Below are 19,197 nucleotides of genomic sequence, written 5' to 3'. Positions count from 1 at the left end.
GCATCAGTAACTGGACACAGGACAACTCTTGGGAGTCTCGGTTTTCTATGAAGAAGAGGGTTAATAGGCCCCTCCCTACAGAAGGTTGGCAGCCACTTTTGTGGCCAAGGGGAGAAAGCAAACAAACCTCTTATTTGAGCTAGACTCCAGCAAAGTCTCTGCAAAGCCAAAGAGCAAACAGGGCAGGCGGTGTGCACAAAAGCCAGGCCTGGCAGCCCTCACCGTCTGCGTGTCAGGCAAACAGTAGGGAGAGAGATTCGCACAGAGGGACGGTCCAACCGGCTCAGCTGGTTGCTGCCTGGCAAACAGCAGAACTCGTACACTTCCCGTGACCAGATGGGGGCTATAAACATGCTTATAAAAAAGAGAGAGATCTAAAAACAAAAGTCCAAAATTGCAAGTAAAGTAAATTGCTGCTAGTAAATTCAATCCACAGTGCAGTCCTGAATCAAACCGTCTTTTAACTGCCTCCTCCAGATTGTAAGTGAGGGGGCCAGGGGCACCACCAAGGCTGTTGCAGAATTGCGCGGTTGCCACCAAAAAGGCCCTCTTCTCATGCACCTACCAAACGAGCTTCTTCAGCCGATGGAACAGTCAGGAGGACGTCTCCCTGTGATCTTGATTTCCAGGCAGGAACATAGTGGAGAAGATGGTCCTTCAGATTCCCTGGTCTGAAGTTACATCTCAGGGGGATGCTACAACATATGAGTGCTGCCTCTTTATTATTAGCCACTGTTTCTTATACCTTAAACCAGGGGTAGTCAACCTGTGGTCGTCCAGATGTCCATGGACTACAATTCCCATGAGCCCCTGCCAACGTTTGCTGGCAGGGGCTCATGGGAATTGTAGTCCATGGACATCTGGAGGACCACAGGTTGACTACCCCTGCCTTAAACAATTTTGGCCTCACAAGAAGACAGACCTTCTAATTCTTCAGTTACTTGGTTTTATCAAGAGTTTTTGGAGTGACTTGGGCAAAATGCTTTCGAAAAGCATACAGTGTCAGATGGCTACATCCACGAGTTTAGTCTTTTTTCCAGAAGGTTGGCAAGGCAGTGCTTTTTGGGAAGAAGCCACAATGATTTTTCCTCAGGAAGGCATGTCCTTCTGTAAATAATTCTGTTTTAATGAGGCTTTCCATCAATTTATCCAAAACCACAATCAGCCTCACTCTCCTCTCTTTTTCAGAAGGATGGACATTATGTTGCCCATTCTGGTAAGGAAGTGGATTTTGGTGACTGTTTTTCTAAGGAGTTCGACCATTTGACATTTGAATTAATTCCAGGGAGTATGCCATCCATACTTCATTACTCATTAAGGATTAATTTGCCTATTTGCCCAAGAACATCATGTCTTGACAAGCTTCTTCAGAGGCCCTCCTTGAAGAAAGCAATTTGGACAAGGTCTCCCTTCTATGGAGAAGCCTGAAAAAAAGAAATCAGTTTAGGTTCTCTGCAGGCTCCTAAACTTCCTTTAATGTTACATGTATTCCTTTATCATCTGACAGCCCAACTGCCTCCCTGTTTTCCTGCTTCTGAGTATTTGAAGACATTTTTGCCGTAATGTTTTTGGCTTGTGGAGGGAGGGGGGTTTTTTGCCTTAATGTCCATGTATACATGTTTTGCCAGAAATTGATCAAAACTTCCACAATTTCAAAGATGTCTTCTTGCCTCCTTGGTTAATCTTTCTTCTATTCTCCCTGGGTGTTTATCTCTTCTCTGCAGCTATCACAGAGAATCTAAAGAACTTTCCAAGCGTTCAGAAAGGCATTGGCCATCTTCACTCCCCTTTTCTGCCTTTTGAGAAATGTTCTCTTTTGAAATGCCTACCTTTCTGGGCAACTTCCAACTTGCACAGATGCTAAATTTTGTGACCCCGTGGCCCCTGATCATCACTGCCCCAACCACCCTTACTTCTTGGACTACGTGCCCTGACCGTTACTCAGGATTATGTCAAGGATTTCCCATTCTACGGCCCAATTGTTCAAAGTATCAAGAAATGATGTTTGCCAGGGCCTGAAGGTTCACTTGCCAGTCAACGTTTCATATTTTAAATTTTTGGCCAAGTCACGGCTGACTTATGGGAACCACATGGGGTTTCCAAGGCAAGGGACGTTCAGAGGTGGTTTGCCACTGCCTGCCTCCATGTCATAATCCTGACATTCTTTGGTGGTCTTCCATCCAAAAACTGACCAGGACCACCCTGTTTTGCTTCTGTGATCTAATGAGATTGGGATTGCCTGGGCTGCTCAGGCTAGGGCTTAGTCATAACTACTATACCACTTTCCCCTTTAGTTGATGGCTTCCTCCCCGTCAAGGGGACAGTACTGGGGAGTGATGAGAAATCCCCAGTACTGAGCTTTTGTTCTGGGATGTAATATTTCCACCCACAGCAGGGCTTGATTTCTCTCAAGTCTTCTGGTTTATAGACCTCTGCATCATCTTTGGTGTACAGGGCAAAACTGCCCCCAACACATCCTTCCTTTCATCAGCCTTGCAGTTTAAAGGCTAGTGTTCAAGCTCAAAAATTGTGAAGATTCTTTTGCTAGAAGGTAGGAACTTTTTTTTTTTTGGCCACTGAACTACTATCTGACAAACAGCAGCAGATGACTTGGTTTTTATGCCCCACTTTTCACGCCCCTTTGCTTTAGGATGCTTTGGGCTGATCCTGCGTTGAGCAGGGGGTTGGACTAGATGGCCTGTATGGCCCCTTCCAACTCTATGATTCACTGTCTGATGGAGTCTCAAAGTGGCTGACAATCGCCTTCCCTTCCTCCCTCCACAACAGACACCCTGTGAGGTAGGTGGGACTGAGAGAGCTCTGAGAGAAACTGTGACTAGCCCAATGTCAACCAGCTGGCTGCATGTGCAGGAGGAGTGTGGAATTAAACCTGGTTCTGTAGATGAGAGGCTGTCGCTCTGAATCAGGGCACAACGCTGGCTCCCAGAATGCCTTCCAGGACAGAAAAACAGACTATTTCTTCTTCCTTTGGAGAGCTGTTCATAGTGACAGGAAGAAACAAAAAACTGAAAAAGAGTGAAATGAAACAAAATGAAAAAGCACCTTTTTAAAAAGAACAGGGTGGAAAGGGAAAGGTGGCTATTAAAGATAAACAGGGAATGATCCGTTGTGCCAAAAATAATACACCCCTGGGGAAATCAAACAACCATTTGCCCTTTGGAGGAAAGATCAGAAGGACTTTGGGATGTTGGACCAAAGGTCCATTTTATCTTGCACTCCAGCCTCAACCAGCTCCCATGCAGGGCACTCCCATGCTCCAGCACTCCAGCAACATGGGATAGAAAGTATGCTGCCCATGGACCAGGTGACATCTTTTCCTCCACCAATGCATCTTACACACATTTATAGTTGCCTGAGTTAGCAGCCTTCACTGCATACTCTGCTGGCTAACTCAGTTTTTATCACACATGGCACAGGGAAAAATGTTTCTTTGTTCTAGAACTGGTCCAGGATTAACGCTCTGCCGTCTCACTGCTCACCCCATCTACACTTAGCCAACAAGATGACAAATACGTTGAATGGATTAAGAGTAAACCTGTGGATTTTCCAAATTCCTCTTTTTAATGTTTGTCACTTCCTTTCCTGAGGCAACAATGTCTCCGTCCTGGGAAGCCGAAGGAAATCAGAGGTGCTCGATCACGTCCTCTAAAAGGCAGGAGAGATCATTCTTTGGCTGCTGAGCTGCCTCTGCACGCCTCCTCCTGAAGCAGCAGGTCTGAGTCCCTCAAGCATTATTGGAGACAATGGCAGAGCCCTGGGATTCTGGCACTCCAGTCTGTTTCCATCACAGGCAGTTTCCAATTGGATGACTCCAGTGTGCTGAGAGACAGAAGGTGTCTTTTTGCAAAACACTACAGGGTCCCCACAGAGAGCAATCCTATGCAGGTCTGTTCCTTAGGGCTTATTCTTAGGAAAGTGTTCTTAGGACTATATTTTTTCCCAATTCATTTGTTTATGCTTCTTTGACCAGCAATTTCTAACAAATAGATACAATTACCCCACCAGCATTTAAACATAACGTTAAACAGGACTGAGAGGCAGCTTGGTGTAGTGGTTAGGAGTGCGGACTTCTAGCTGGGTGACCTTGGGCTAGCTACAGCACTGATAAAGCTGTTCTGACCGAGCAGTGATATCAGGGCTCTCTCAGCCTCACCTGCCTCACAGGGTGTCTCTGTTGTGGGGAGAGGAAAGGGAAGGCAATTGTAAGCCATTTTGAGACTCTACTCCTTCTGGTAGAGAAAAACAGCATATAAGTACCAACTCTTATTATTATCCTTGATTTTAAAAAATCTGGATCCCAAAATTTCTTAAAGCTTTCTTCATTAGAAAAACATTAAGTCTAACCAGTCATTTCAGCTGGCCTTTTCTAGCCTTGCATTTCGATGAAGGTGACCAGAACAGCATCTTGATAACAGGCTAGTTAGACCAAAAAAGGGAATTGGGTCCACTAAAAAAAAATCCACTAAAAATTCCAAGTAGGAATTAAGAGAGAGACCCCAAACCAGGACTTCTAATGCACTAGATAAGCTTTTGAGTTTTGTTGAACTCTTCCTGTTAACAAATGTGGCAAAAGTATCAGCAGACTGAAAGTACACGTTGGTTTTTATATCCCATTTTTCACTACCCAAAGAAGTCTCAATGCAGCTTCCCAACCACCTTACCTTCCTCTCTGCATAAGAGACATCCTGTGAGATAAGTGGGGCACCAAAAGTTCAGAGAATCTGCTCTGTGAGAATAGCTCTAACAGGACTGTGACTGGCCCAAGGTCACCCAGCTGCCTGTACATGGAGGAGTCGGGAATCAAACCCCATTCTCCAGATTAGAGGTCATTGCTCTTAAACACCACACCACATTGCTGCTAAATGGCATAGTGCAGAACAAGTTCTAACAAGGTGATGGGAGAAAAGCCAACATACTAATATGTTAAAACTTAAGTCTTGGCCAAAAGATCTCAGATTATGCAGCAATGTTAGATCCCCTCTTCTTTTTATAATATGAAACTCAATACTCATGGCCAATTTTGCAATTCCCTATATTTCTCATGTGGAAGCATCACAGCCTTGTGATACTTGCTGTTTTGTAATGTTTTATTTTTGTAATGACCTATTTCAATGGTGACACATACTATGTAGTCATTTTCAGCCAGTTTTCCAAGGTCCCAAGATTCTTTTGCCAGGTATGTGTGACAATGTAGACAATCACAAAGACATATACACAGAGACACACACACAGAATGAGAGAGGATTATCTATACAGCTCGCGCACGTACAGACAAGCAACAAAAGCACTTTGCAGTTTCATTCATTGCAATGGGAGATAAGTACTTATTTGACTGGATTATGCCCTTGATGGCAAAGCTGCGTGTATTCACAGCTGCCAACAATACTTTATTAATTTTGGAAGAGATCGGTACATCAAATTCAGTAGGGCTGTTTGTCTGCACTGGCAATTGGGCACAGCTAGGACTTTGACACTGGAATGGCAAAGTAAACAAATGAGGTAAAAGCAAACATGAGTGTTTAAAGGAGTAACAGGGCTCCCAGTGACGGGAAAGAGCCTGGAAGTTAGACTGAGAAACCAATCCAGCAGGAGTTGGGGGCACACTGTCAGTGCCAGACATTCATTCCCATTTCTTTCAAGACAGATCCAGAGCATTCCACAGTGTTCAGATGAGTGTATCTGCAGGGGTAATAATTGCACACCACTCCTCTGGGAAGCGTGGTGAGAGTTTGCACACTGTTTCCAAACTGCAGAGTACAGTTTGTGTTCCCAGCCACCAACACCCCCAGCTCAGGCTTTCATGGAGGAGTTAAGCAGGCACATCCGTTCCTTGTGCTGAAATCAACAGAGCTATAAAACGTTTCCCTCTGCCTGGGTTGCACCCCCCCCAGGTCCTAAGGATTTTGCAACAAACCAGGAAAGCTAAGCTGAGGCTACCATGGGGCAAGACTTCTTTTTATAGCCTTTGTCCAGCAAAGCGTTCAGCAGGCCACTGTCCACTGGCAACCTATCATCTTGTTTACTAAGGTCTGATAACCCCGTGTTGACCTTGGGCATGATAAGGTGCTGAGAACTCTTCTGCACATTCTCACTTGGCCGTTTCCCCCAAGGAACACAGTGTGAGCCATGCAACAGCCTGCCAAGCCAGGCATCCCTTCATGAAAGAACATAGAGCTCTAGGGAGGATGATCACCCAGCGGGGCCTGAGTGCAAAGATTAATAGTGAGACCAGCGGAAAGGCAGCTTGCTCATATAGTGAGGGGCCAGCTGAGAAACCTGATAGTTTTCCTTCAGTATACAAGAGGTCATCTTAGTTTATCCACAGAACACTGTGAGGGAGATTAGGGTGAGGGGCTGCAACAGACTCCAAGTTCTCCAGTGAGGATCACAATAAGAGTACGGAACTGGGCTGCTATCACCCTGGTTCAGGTCAAAAACGTTACTCTCTGTGTCATACTGGGTCATCCCTGAATCTTGCTCTGAACTGAGCGTATGCTTCAGAATGCCTCTGCAAATTTCAGGGGTTCTGTGGCAGGTGTGCTCACTGAAAGAAAGTTGGGGAAACCTCGGATTTCAAACATCTGTGAATTCACAGTAGAAAATTACTTTGCTCAACGCGGTGGTAGATCTGTATTGTATCTGGCATGGGCAAACAGCATTTTTTCAAATTTTGGTCAAGACTGATGTTTTGTTTCTATGTTAAAATTGGAAGCATATGTCATTCTAAACCAACCTTTCTCAACTATCGTTTAGAAACCCATGAAACATTCTTCAGACTCTGAGAAACTCTAGAAGTGGCATGATCGTGCAGAATATGGTTGGGAAGCAGAGCTGTGTACATGTCCACTGGGGGCCCTTCCCCTTCTTACCCTCTCCAGGCCCATCCTTGGCCATTGGGGGGGGGGGATTTGACATGACCATACGTTACCCACTAAATGTTTTAACAAATTAAAAAAATATTTTAAAAATTAATTAACTCCCATTCATTTGGGAAACCCAGGGCCTTCAAGAAACCAAAGGGTTTCAACAAAACCCTGGTTGAAAAAGCCCATTCTATACAAAAGAAAGATTTGTTTCTTTTTAAAGTGATCTTTTTTCTCACTTATTTTCCCGTATGGCAGGCAGGCGGGCTACCCCAACCAATACAGCCTCAATCTTCTTTTTCTTGAGTAGGTTGAGATTTTTTAGAGCCAATGGTGATGCTTCTGGAATCCCCAGGCACCTGCCCACAAAAGCATTGGCTGCGTCAGGAATCTCAGGGCAGTTGTGCTGCCTCAAGGGTTCAGAGAGAGCCAGAAGCCTGTTGCCCTCGACCAAAAGAATCATATTGACTTAACATCCTTGGTATGAGGACTGCACCTCAGGGATGGCTTACCTGTCCTTCCACGGGTTGTTGCCTCAAGGTGGGAACCACTTGCCAATCACAAGCCCCACTGGGTAGAGGCCTTACGCTAACTTTTCTGAAACACTTGGCCAGTGCCACAGTTGGGAATAGCCACATGCAGCTCCCAAACCACTGACAAGTTTGCAAATTATGGCAACCCCATAGGGTTTTCCGGGCAAGAGATGTCCAGGGGTAGGGGTGGTTTTTCTATCGCTGGTATCCCTTGGGGGTCTCCCATCTAAATAATGAACAGGGCTGACCCTGCTTAGCTTCCGAGGAGATCAGGCTATCCAAGCTCAGGGATATGTTGATAAACATTCTACTGCAGAAGGTGATGTCAAATAACTTCTGTTGCCAAGATTTTTGGCGGACAGGGTGGAACACATGCAACTTAACCGTCTCCTGGAAATAAATGTTTATTTGGCTGATCAAACTTTGATGCACATAAGGCCGCGAAAGCTATATAGAACTATACAGAATGGAATAGTGTTAGAAACTGGGGCATGGCTGATGGTCCAGCCTGTGGTGTGGCTTTGCCAAAGTAGTGATGGTGAGAAACCAGGAACAAAGGCTGCCCAGAGCTGCGTGGAGATAGGCCCGGATTTTAAAAATGTGATCAAACAAACAAAGCAGGTCAAAAGGCAGAAGTCTGCAGATCCGCAATGGTGTGCAAATTACACAAGTTGTTCATTTATATGGATGCTGAAAAAGGTTTCCTCTTTGACATGCCAGTCTAAATTGGAGGTTTTCTGTTAAGGCAGATCTTACACTGAATTTGAAATGTATCTTTTTTCAAAGAGCCAGAGTTGAAACAGATGACTGGGTAAGGTTTCATGACTGTTTCGCAGTCATTTATATACATGGCAATCACAAGTTTGTCTTTGGTCTCAGAAACATATCAATACCATGGTTGCATTCAAACCCAAGATGCAAAATAATACAGGAAGTAGTGGCAAAGAATGGGCACGATCCAGCCAAGGTAAAGCACTTTGCACTTCCAATGGGAGAAATGCAACCACATGCTTCTCTCTCCTGTTGGAATCAAAGGAGGATTTCAAAGTGCATTATCGCCCAGCTGGATCAAATTCAAAAACACTGGTGGGAAAAGAGATATTGTGATGAATGCAGGAAACAGGGTTGTTGTTGGGTTTTTTGGGGGGAATGCCTCCTGCCATAACAAATCAGTCCCGATGCCACCCCTCATTTCTTACAAGGTCATGAAAAGAACTCTATGTATCTAACTTGTGTACCTGCTGCCCAAAGTGGCTGCTTTATTTTATAGCACCATCTTAACAAATACTCCAAGTTTTTCTAAACCAAGCTTGCGACCGTCAAAGAACATAATATGCACAAACCTTACTAATTAAATAAATGGTGCCATGATAAAGAGGACATGCCAGTGAGCAGCTAGCCCTGGAGTCCACTGCAGCGGCATTCTGAAGTCCCAGGCTAGGATCCGAAAGACAGCAAAGGTGGATTTTCTACTTTTTATCTGAGCTTGGACATCTGTGGGGCAGGAGCTCCCTCTAGTGGAGCAGTGGAGGAGATGGGCAGCAGGAGCCCTCCGTGCAGCCTCTCATTCACCCGGAGCTCACATCCATCGCGCAGCATCCGTGCGGCTATCCGCGCAATGTTCTTTGAATCATCGAGTCCACTGTGAGGCCGTCCGTCATAGTCCATCCCCAGCTTTTCGAGCATGATGGACAGTTTAGTCTGGCTTCTGGGAACCTGTTAACAGAAAAAATCCTGTTAGAGACTGGGATAAAACTAAGGCAATATGTATGCTTGCACTACTCAGTTGTCCTGTCTAAAAAGTGCCCTTGACTTATTTTTTCACCACAGGCAATGGGGGGGGGGGAGAATTCACATTCATATTGGACAAAAGCGTCTGCCAGCTAGACTTGCAAGAGCAACAGGGTGAGGTTGCTCTGTCCTAATCCAGTGTCAATGAATAACATTCAAAAGTGATTTCCACCAGGGGGCAGGTTCTGCTAACAAGTCACAGCTAACTTGCGTTCATGCAGAATATGCTTGTGTGTACTTGCCCACCTTGGTTCCCTCTCCTTCCTACCCTCTCCAGGCCCATCATTGGCCATGGAAATATATAAAAAATTAATCTCTACCCAATCGGGCCATCCAGGGCCATCATGAAACCCCAGGGTTTCATGAAACGCTGCTTGAGAAAGCCTTCTGTAGGGTTTTCAGAGCAGGAGACAGAAGTGGTTTGGCACTGCCTGCTTCTGTGTAGCAACGCCAATCTTCCTTAAATACTAACCAGGGCCAACATGCTGCTTAGTGTCTGAAGCCAGGCCAGGGCTTCCCACAGTCCTAATCTCTTTAAGATGCTTTCCCATTTCTCCCTCTTGCAGCTGTAGTCTGCTTTTCATGAACCTTGGCTAAATTGGTAAGACTTCAGAAGTGGTTGAAAGTCTTGGCAGAAAACAGCACAGATGTGGTAGGCTAGTTCAGGGTATACACAAGAATGAATGAACAGTCTTGGAAATCTGCTCTTTGCCTGATGCGCCAGGTTATGTGCTGTCTGGAATCAGCTTCTTGCCAGTTCCTTCCTCCTCCTTGTGACCTGAAGCCATTCTGTATGCTAGACCAGTGGCCCCCAACCTTTTTATCAACGGGGACTGGTCAACACTTGACAATTTTACTGAGGCCCAGGGGGGCGGAGGTAGTCTTTTGCTGAGGGATGTTGCCGTTGCCTGAAACCCTGCTCCACTTGCTTTCCCGCCTGCGCCCCTGACTTCCTGCCGTCTGCTGGGGGACCCTGCCAGCAGCAGCTGAGCAATGCCACGCCGAGGGGGAGCCCCAGCCATGGCTGCTGCTAGAGAGCACCAAAGGTGAGCCAGCGGCAGAGTGGCAGGGCAGCTCCCGAGGCAGAAGCTGGGGAGGAGGATGAGGAGGAGCCGCGGACCAGTACCAACTGATCCACGGACCGGTACCAGTCTCTGGCCAGGGGATTGGAGACCGCTGTGCTAGACCTTCGGGCCTCTTTTCAAACTGGGGCTGCAGTCTAGGGAATGCCCCTGCAGGATGGCATTATCAGGCAACCTGGACTTAGTGCAGCGTTTACTGGCAGGGGCTCATGGGAATTGTAGTCCATGGACATCTGGAGGACCACAGGTTGACTACCCCTGCTCTGAAGGATAGGACAAAGCTATGAACAGTGATCCTGGGAAAAGTCAAAAGCATTGGTTAAACCATAATGTACAGGCTGCAGTGCTCATCTCACTCCACCCCGTGGGTGGTAAAATTACATGTTACATTCTGCTACTTGATCCAGTGTTTTGACTGGGGCTGTAAATCTTTTCATTTTAAGCAAAGAAAAAAAACACAAGGTTCTGAATTTCAGAAGAGTGCTATGCTTCGGATGCCATACCAGCTTCAGCACAAGAGAGCTCTAAATACATGGTTGCTAGTCTCAACATACAGTTAGGACCCTTGCACTGTCCCCAGAAAAGAAAACCATCTGGCAGGCTTTCATTTTCCCAGTACAGTGAATTTTCCAGATAGTGAAAAGAGTCTAACACAGACCTTATAAAAGTTCCCGTAGGTTTTGCGAATATTGATCCACTTCTTCGCAAAAGAAGGATATCGAAGACGGCTAACCCGGCACTGGATATTCAAAAATTTGCTCATATCCCAAGATCTTAAAGAAGAAAAGAGAGACATAATTGGGGTATAAAAAGAAGTCCTGCTATGAAGAGCAACTGAATGACATCCTGCTGCGAGTATAGGTGGGACAGAAACAAGCTGAGATGTTTTACATAATTACACAGGGCCTCACTGAGTTCCGTTGGCTGTAAGAATCTGAGTGCAAAAATGCATTCAGATTAAGTGTTTATGCACTCTCTTCAGAAGATTAAAGGTAAAGGTAACCCTTGTGCAAGCACTGGGTCATGTCTGACCCTTGGGGTGACGCCCTCGAGCGTTTTCATGGCAGACTCAATACGGGGTGGTTTGCCAGTGCCTTCCCCAATCATTACCGTTTCAGAAGATTACTCCTCTCAATACTCCCCGATATGCAATTTTCCTTACTGTCAGCACAACATTGTTCTGTTCAGGGAGTATGCAAGTACAAAGTAAGAGGGTGTGAGAATTTGACTATTAATCACAATATCAGGGCAAAACTACAGAAAAAACTCTGGTCCTGTGAGGATAGACAGGTATTCAGCACCCACACAAACACAGCATGCATGGGACCCTTGGAGGGGCAGCCTGAGTCCGGCATACCCTGTGAGGGGGGCAAGACGGAGACCCCTAATTTTCCCTCACAGGTCCCGACCTTAACATTTTTTAAACTGTTTGAACATCCCCACTCAAAATTTTAGAATGAATAGTTACTAAAACTATTTATTGTACAGGTTTTTAATCCTTACAATGTTGTAAGCCGTGCCAAGACCATTTGAAGAGGGCGGCCTATAAGCCTCAAAATAAATAAACAAGCATGTAGCTTGATTTTGATAAAATCTATCTGTCTTGAGAGTAAGTACACATGAACAGCTCTTTACTGACCCATCAGTCAATATGGAATAACTATATGTGCTTCCCAGTTCCTTCTGCTTCATCCAATCGACGGCCTGTTGGAGAACCACAGGGAATTCATCTGCTTTGTCTACAAGGTCCTGGAAATATAAAATATCAGTGTCCAATGAAAATACAAATATTGCATACCCAAAGAATGATAAACAATGAGAGGTAAAATCATCTGGGACCATTTGCTGACTAGAAACAAGGCTAGCAGCACACACCAAGGGTTCTATGAGTTTCTTGCTACCTGAAATGAAGGGGAACTATTTTCACAGGCGTTTCCCTGTGTCATAACAGACTGATAAAGTTTTCTAGATAGCTACGTAACATGTTCTCCTGAGCAGGATAAAAATGATGAACAAGGGCACGTTTATATTAACCAAATAATTTGGATAATAGCAACAATACTGCTGTTTACCTGTACCTTCTACTTTGCAGAAGTCCTGGTACAAAAAACAAGCCATGTTATCTTGGAGAGTGGATTATACTGAACATTAGAACTAAGCAATACTAGCAGGAACGGGAGTCTTGAGAAAGCTTAATCTGTTAGCCACAGTCCATTGCAACTGCACTCATAATTGTGAACTGGCATGGAAGAAGTTACCTGAGAGATTCCTGTCAAATTTACGCAGAAATTGGAAAGCTGAGGATTAATCTCTGGTTTCACGTATCGTTGAAATGTGTCCTCCTGCAAGATGAAAGTAAAAAGATAAAGTAATTTGGTAACAACCCCTAAGAATAAATGTGGGCTTGTGATAGCATTTTAACATACCGAGGAATCTAAATAAACAGCTGTCCAACCAGAAAAAACAGGATTTTAAATCTGAAATCATAATATTGTCCTGTGTCATGATGAAATGTAAATGCTTTTTTGAGACTGGGATTCCTATACTCATTCTACACAATAGTGTGCATGCAGGGGTGTCATATTTTTAATCCTCAGTGTTTTATTTCCCTCTGACATTAAAAGCAGTCCTGTTTTTAAGACAGCAACACAGTTCTCTGGCTTGGTAAAGTCCCTTTAAGCTGTATAATAAGCCCACATCAAGTAAGAAAAATACTTTAAGTTTCTGAAGAGGCTATAGTGCCCTATACTTATTTTGTTACTTATGTTATATTTGAAACGGATGTTACTTCTTGAAAACACAGAGCCACTTACGATTTCTAGAGTCCGAGTGTTTAGTAAGACAATAGGAAATTCTATGATCTCATGTGTAAATTCAAGCTGGCTGCCTTCTTCGCAGGTTGCTTCAAAGTCAACAACACAGATGTAATCGTAGTAATTGTCTCCATCAGTGGGCTGCTTGTGCATCAACTTCTCTTTCTTATAGTAGTTTTTCAGTCTTTTCTTCAAAACGTCTTTCACTCCCCTGCGAAAACAAAACTGCTAATCTATCAGTCATGTTCCACTTTATAGCCACGTTGTCTCCCAAAATTTGCTTCCAACTCAAAACAAAAATGCCATGCAATTCAAAAAGCAGTGAGGAAGTGGCAAGGGCCATGAGCACTAAAGTCTACTCCCAAAACAAAAGAAAATGACATAACAGAAATACCATCTACAAAACGTTATAAGCCATTAGATTTAGGTGAGTTGCTACAGAATTCAAGAATTCTAGAATTTAGGTGAGAATACTACAGAATTCTAGAATGTGTTTGTAATAACAGCTTTATAGTACAACCCTGCCATGACAGACACATGGAAGATTTTTAAAAATCTATTAACAGCTTGTTAACTAGGTTGTATCCAATATTTCCGAGTCCACACTTAGTGTCATTCTGCTCGTATTAAGCTGCTTTCATGTTGCAAGCTTTCTCTTCATCTATTCTCCCCATATTTTCCTTTTTCCGACTGTAAAGACCCCTTATAGTTGGAACCCATAACAGATTTGCATGTGTGTGTGAGTGCATGTGAAGTGCCACCAAGTGGCCAAGGTGTGGCTTGTCAGAGGATCATGGACTACAATTCCCATGAGCTCTTGCCAGCATGTCCAACTGGCAGGGGCTCATGGGAAATGTAGTTCATTAACATCTGGAGAACCACACTTTGGCTACCCCTGGCCCTACAAGATTTTCGAGGCAAGAGACAATTGCCTGCTTGGGCTCCCTGATCTTTGTTTTGTTTTTGTTTTTTTAACTTTTATTACTTTTCAAAGTATTAAGCACGGATGACCCTGCTTAGTGTCTGAGATCTGATGAGAGCAGGCCAGCCTGAGCCATCCATGTCAGGGCCTCCATATATATTATACACGGAGGTCAAAAACCATCTTTTGACTATAGAGAAGACAGTTTCCCAGCAAATGATTACCTGGTGTCCAGTTTGAATTCAGCAAGTTTCGCTCGAAGTTCATCTCTACTCATTCTATTGATAAAGCCATTTGTTAAAGAAATTTCTTTGTATATCGGGTCACTGAAGTCACTTGAAGTGGTTGTGGATTTCTTTTTATTATCGTCTTGACCATCAAGCCTACAGTGCTGCTTGCCCTGAAAGACAAGCCATATGAAAAAATCAGATTATTTAGAACAACATTCTCACCACTGTCCCCCATAAATCGCAAAACAATAGTTCAGCCTGCTGGCTTATGTCTACAACAAAATGAGCATGATAGAAAACCATGTGTTAGTCAGAGATGCAGCATCAAAATAAGGGCTCTTTCTCACCCACACACATTCAACTTGACTGAAAGTTTTGAAACAGTTTGTTACAAGACAGTTGTGGACTACAGAAGAAAAAAGGAATCACAAGGCAAAATAGTGTAATAGTCCTCTCTGTATTATTAGTAAAAGTCCAAATAATGATAAAGAGTTAACCAAAACGGGATCCTAGGTAAATAACCCGCTTTCTGCGTATCCTCATCAGTGGTTGCTCTGCAGAGTAAATAAACAGGTTGAAAATATACCCATATACACTTTCAAAAAACCATAATTCATAATTTTACAAAGCTACAAAAAGACATACCTTCCAGTGTAGTTATGTTATAGTAATATGTATTACATTTGCAAATGCTCATCACAGTCTGGGGATTTCATAAAGTGCCCATGAAGGCTACCTTCAATTCACATTTATAGAGAAGCTAGCAGTTACAGGTGTAGTCAATTAGTTAAAAGGGCCAGATCCATTACAGCAAATAACCAAAACTATTTTTTACAAAAAACAATTGTAATTAATGTTAACATTAAGACCCTATGGCATCACAGTATTCAGTTGATGAATGAAAAAAACTTTCCCATTGTTGAAGGCGGATAAGAATGTTGTCCTTAGCATATAGTGAAGATTGAAGTTGTTCCAGTCCAAAGAATGTAAATGCTTCTAAGCTATGATTATGTTCCAACTAATGTGGGATGAGGGGAGCATCTTTGATCTTGTTTCTCAGTCGGCTCTTGTGTTCTGATATTTGAACTTTAAGAGGCCTAGTGGACATTCCCACATAACAAAATTTACATTTGCATATAATCATGTATACTATGTTACTGGATTCACAATTAATAAATTGTTTAATATGTACCTTAAAGCCATTGGTATGCTGATATTCCTTAATTTCCAGCATATATTTACATACCATGCATTTGCCACAACGATGATTATCCAATGGTAAATTGTTAATAGGGCATTTTATGGGCCTGATGATATCCTGAATATTTCTGCCTCGACGCCATGTAATAAGTGGTTTTTCCTTACAGTTCCTGGATGATAGCTTTATTATCTTTACCAATGGGGAGGTCATAGTAAATTGGATGAATACTATACACCCCACTATTCAATTTAGCATGCAAACCAGTACCACTCAAATTCCCTTTCTAGACTTAATGGTGCATATTGTTAAAAATCAGCTAGCTGTGTCTTCATTCCACAAGGACACGAATAGGAATACGCTACTGCACTTTCATTCTTTTCATCCGCGGCACCTAAAAACTAGTTTACCTATTGGACAATTTTTGTGCACCAAAAGAAACAACTCAGATGCTATCAAATATAAACGGGCATGCGTCACTTTAAGTAATGATTTAACTGCCCGGGGCTACCCATTATGGACCATTAATGCAGCAAAAAATGATGCTGATAGAACAGACCAAGAGGATCTTTTACAAAATCAGGCAGATTACCAACAGGTTAACCTCATCTTTTGAGTTCTCAGATTATTCTCGTGAATTGCAAAAAATTATATATAGACACTGGCATATGGTTGACCATATTGAGGGCTGTAAGGAAAAACCACTTATTGCATCCACCATGTCAAATACTGCTGTGAGATCGAGTAGTATTAACAGCACTGACCCGCTTTGATCCAGCTGACAGTGGAGGTCATCCATCAGGGCGACCAATGCTGTCTCAACCTCATGGCCAGACTGGAAGCCTAACTGAGCAGAATAGTAGCTTCTTCCAGGAATGCTGTCAGTTGGTCCACAGCAGCTCTTTCTACCACCTTCCCTAAAAACGCTAAGTGCAAGACAGGGCGGTAGTTGGCAGGCTACCATGGATCCAGGGATGGTTTCTTTAGCAGAGGCCAGACAACTGCCTCCTTCAGCCTTAAACATATAATGCTACCTTAAACATATAATGACTATGTGATTTACGGCTCTATTTTTAATATTAATGTATTTATACTATAAAGTTGACCTATTTCCAACAAACAGCTTTAAAATAACCTGCTAGTTTTACACCTCCTTGAGCTCTTGTTTCTTCAGGGGGTTTTCCTCATTCTGTATGTGTTTGGGTCCCTCTAGTGGTCAATTCAACATAAAACGGTTTATTTCAAGTTTATGTCCCTAAGGTTTAAATTTGCAGAGATAACCTGAAAATAAACCTGTTTTATGTAAGACAACCACTAGAGAAGAGATGGCCAAACTGTGGCTCTCCAGATCTCCATGGACTACAATTCCTATGAGCCCCTGCAAGCATGCACAATCTTTATAATCTCATGGGGATTATAATCTATGGACATCTGGAGATCCAGTTTGGCCACCCGTTCAATAGACGGAACAAAACACATGCAGAACGGGGGAGGAGGGGGGGATCAAGAAACAGGAACTTAAGGATGCGTAAAATGAGAATGTGGAAAATATATATTTTTAAATAATATCCCACATGCTCCCCCATCAACAAAAGCTTACAATGTTCTCCCCTTTTCTATTTTATCTTTAAACCCTGTGAGATAGATTCAAGTGGGTAGCCATGTGGGCCTGAAGCAGTAGAAATTTGAATCCAGTGGCGCTGTCAAGACAAACAAAATTTTGTTCCTGATGTAAGCTTTCCTGTGTACAGTACCGTTCCTCGGTCAGAGGAAGCATCTTGCGAGGTAGATCAGGCTGAGAGTGTGCGATTGCCTCAAGAACTTCAATGATAGAATTTGCCCATGCATTCTGGTATCATTGCACAGGGTAGAAATACAGCATATCAATTTTGTAACTGAATTAATAAAGCATTGTGTTATTACTTTTGGATCTAGAAACCTGTTGCATTTTATGACACACAGAACAAGACACATGGTGATTTAAAAAAAAAACTTTTGTTACACGTGATTCGATGACTTGGCTTCAAATTGATTCTCGGGATGAAGTGCTTTGAACATAATAAACCCTGAGGCTTCATTTACAACATATGCAGCCTAATCCTGATCAAATTTGAAGCCTCACTGAATTAAGCAGAACTTGCACACACAGAAATATGCAAAAGATTACTGTGCAAAAGCTACACTGTACATCTAATATTCCATGAGGGAATCCCATACCCCAGAAAACACACCTGTTATGTTTCTCTGTTCAGGGGCTCCAATTGGCAGGGCTTGCCAACCTCCAAGTAGAACATGTAGGTCTCACAGACTTACAACTGATATGACAAAGATTGGTTCCCCTGCAATAAATACCATCCTTAGAGGGTGGACTATACAGCACCTATGCTGAGGTTTTGCCACTCCCCAACTCTACGTGGGACCACTGAAAATACTTAGTAATTGCAACTGGTATCGAATGCATCTGCACAGGTCCTTACCAGGTCATCCTGGAGGGCCCACATTCAGCCTCTGTTGAAACAACTTCATTGGCTACCAGGTTGTTTCTGGATCAGATTCAAGATATTGGTTTTGACCGTTAAGGCTTGACCCTTAAGGCTCTGGGGAAAGGCCTATCTACAGGACTGCCTACCTTCTTATGACCCCACGACCAATTCAGAAAACCCTTCCAGGGCCATCATGAAACCCCAGTTGAGAAAGCCTGGCCTAAAGCACCCAAGATAAAAGGATCTGTCCAGCTGCTGCTTGAAAACTGACAGTGAGGGAGGCACCACTTCCTTAGGCAGTCGATTCCACGACTCTCAAGCAAATCCAAATTGCTGTTTTTTTCCCTAGTTATCTCTGGAATCTGTTAACCATTTTCATTATGTGGTATGTTAATAGACTCTGGCACTTCGTCTATAAGTATGAACTGATTACTTCCATTGTATCTGAGGAAGTGTGCCGGTACACGAAAGCTAGTAGCTTGAATACAATTTTGTTGGTTTTAAAGGTGCCCCTGGCCTCAAAATTTGTTTTACTCTGTCTGGGAACCCCCCCCCCCCGATATCTAGGCGATATTGATCTATATGTAGTTTAAAACCCATTGCTTTGGGTCCTCCGCTGCCAACAGCCCTCCTCCAAGGGCCAACCTTCCAAATACTTAAAGAGAGCCACCCTGTTCCCTCTCAGCTTCCTCTTCCCCAGGCTGGAAAGAGCACCCATGAGGGGCCATTCTGAAAGGACACCAAACCCAACCGCGCCACAACACCAGTGTTCTCCCGTAGGAAAAGCGCGCGCTCCCTAACGCTCTCCAACTGGCAGTTGCCGCCCAACGGCTCCTCTCGGGTCACGTGAGGCAAACTGGCAGCTTCGTCCGCGAGACGACGTTACAGGGCGAGCGGGGCTGGGGGGGAGAAAGGGAGGGAAGATGGTTCCCGGCATCGCTTACCGGCGGGTTCTTCGTGCGGGCGGCCGTTTTGTCTTCGCTCTCTGTCGGAGGCGGCTGCGGGACGTTCTCTTTTTGGTCCCCCATTCCCGCCCGCCGTCCAAACGTGCAAAACCAGAGGCGGGCGGGCGCCAAAAAATCAAAAAGTTACTGGCGGGCAGGGAACGCAGCCCTGGCGGCGGGAATGGCGGAAGCGATGCGACACGCCAGAAAGTGAGTCCCGTTGAGCTCCACCCCTTCTTTCGTCGATGGTTGATTACTGGAGGAGGCGGGACGTAAGGAAAGGCGCAGTGGAATTTGACCGAGAGGCTTAAAACGGA

General features: G+C 44.0%; 1 protein-coding gene across 4 annotated transcripts; it reads right to left on the bottom strand.

Moving 5' to 3' along the window:
- Window positions 1-7,805: 7,805 nt before the first annotated feature.
- Window positions 7,806-19,192, bottom strand: ERI1 (exoribonuclease 1). Of its 4 annotated transcripts, none has more exons than XM_077345669.1 (7): window positions 18,881-19,192; window positions 14,250-14,425; window positions 13,104-13,314; window positions 12,549-12,632; window positions 11,930-12,039; window positions 10,949-11,063; window positions 7,806-9,133 (listed from the first exon to the last, which is right to left on the bottom strand). In XM_077345669.1, the coding sequence occupies exons 1-7, from the start codon at window positions 18,962-18,964 to the stop codon at window positions 8,894-8,896; spliced, it is 1,020 nt and encodes a 339-aa protein (XP_077201784.1). In that variant the 5' UTR covers window positions 18,965-19,192; the 3' UTR covers window positions 7,806-8,893. The 4 variants fall into 4 exon arrangements, with proteins under 4 accessions (XP_077201784.1, XP_077201785.1, XP_077201787.1 ...); XM_077345670.1 differs by lacking the exon at window positions 18,881-19,192 and adding an exon at window positions 17,685-17,789; XM_077345672.1 differs by lacking the exon at window positions 18,881-19,192 and adding an exon at window positions 16,218-16,352.
- Window positions 19,193-19,197: the final 5 nt, after the last annotated feature.

This window comes from Paroedura picta, chromosome 7 (assembly GCF_049243985.1).
Source record: "Paroedura picta isolate Pp20150507F chromosome 7, Ppicta_v3.0, whole genome shotgun sequence".
Lineage (NCBI taxonomy): Eukaryota > Metazoa > Chordata > Lepidosauria > Squamata > Gekkonidae > Paroedura > Paroedura picta.
This window is presented reverse-complemented; position numbering and strand designations above follow the sequence as displayed.

Coding starts and splice junctions, on each gene's coding strand:
- ERI1 (XM_077345669.1), bottom strand. CDS start 18,964: ATGGGGGACCAAAAAGAGAACGTCCCGCAGCCGCCTCCGACAGAGAGC. Junction 12,040..12,548: donor ATTTGACAGGAATCTCTCAG/GTAACTTCTTCC, acceptor TTATATTTCCAG/GACCTTGTAGACAAAGCAGA. Junction 9,134..10,948: donor CCTACGGGAACTTTTATAAG/GTCTGTGTTAGA, acceptor TTCTGTTAACAG/GTTCCCAGAAGCCAGACTAA.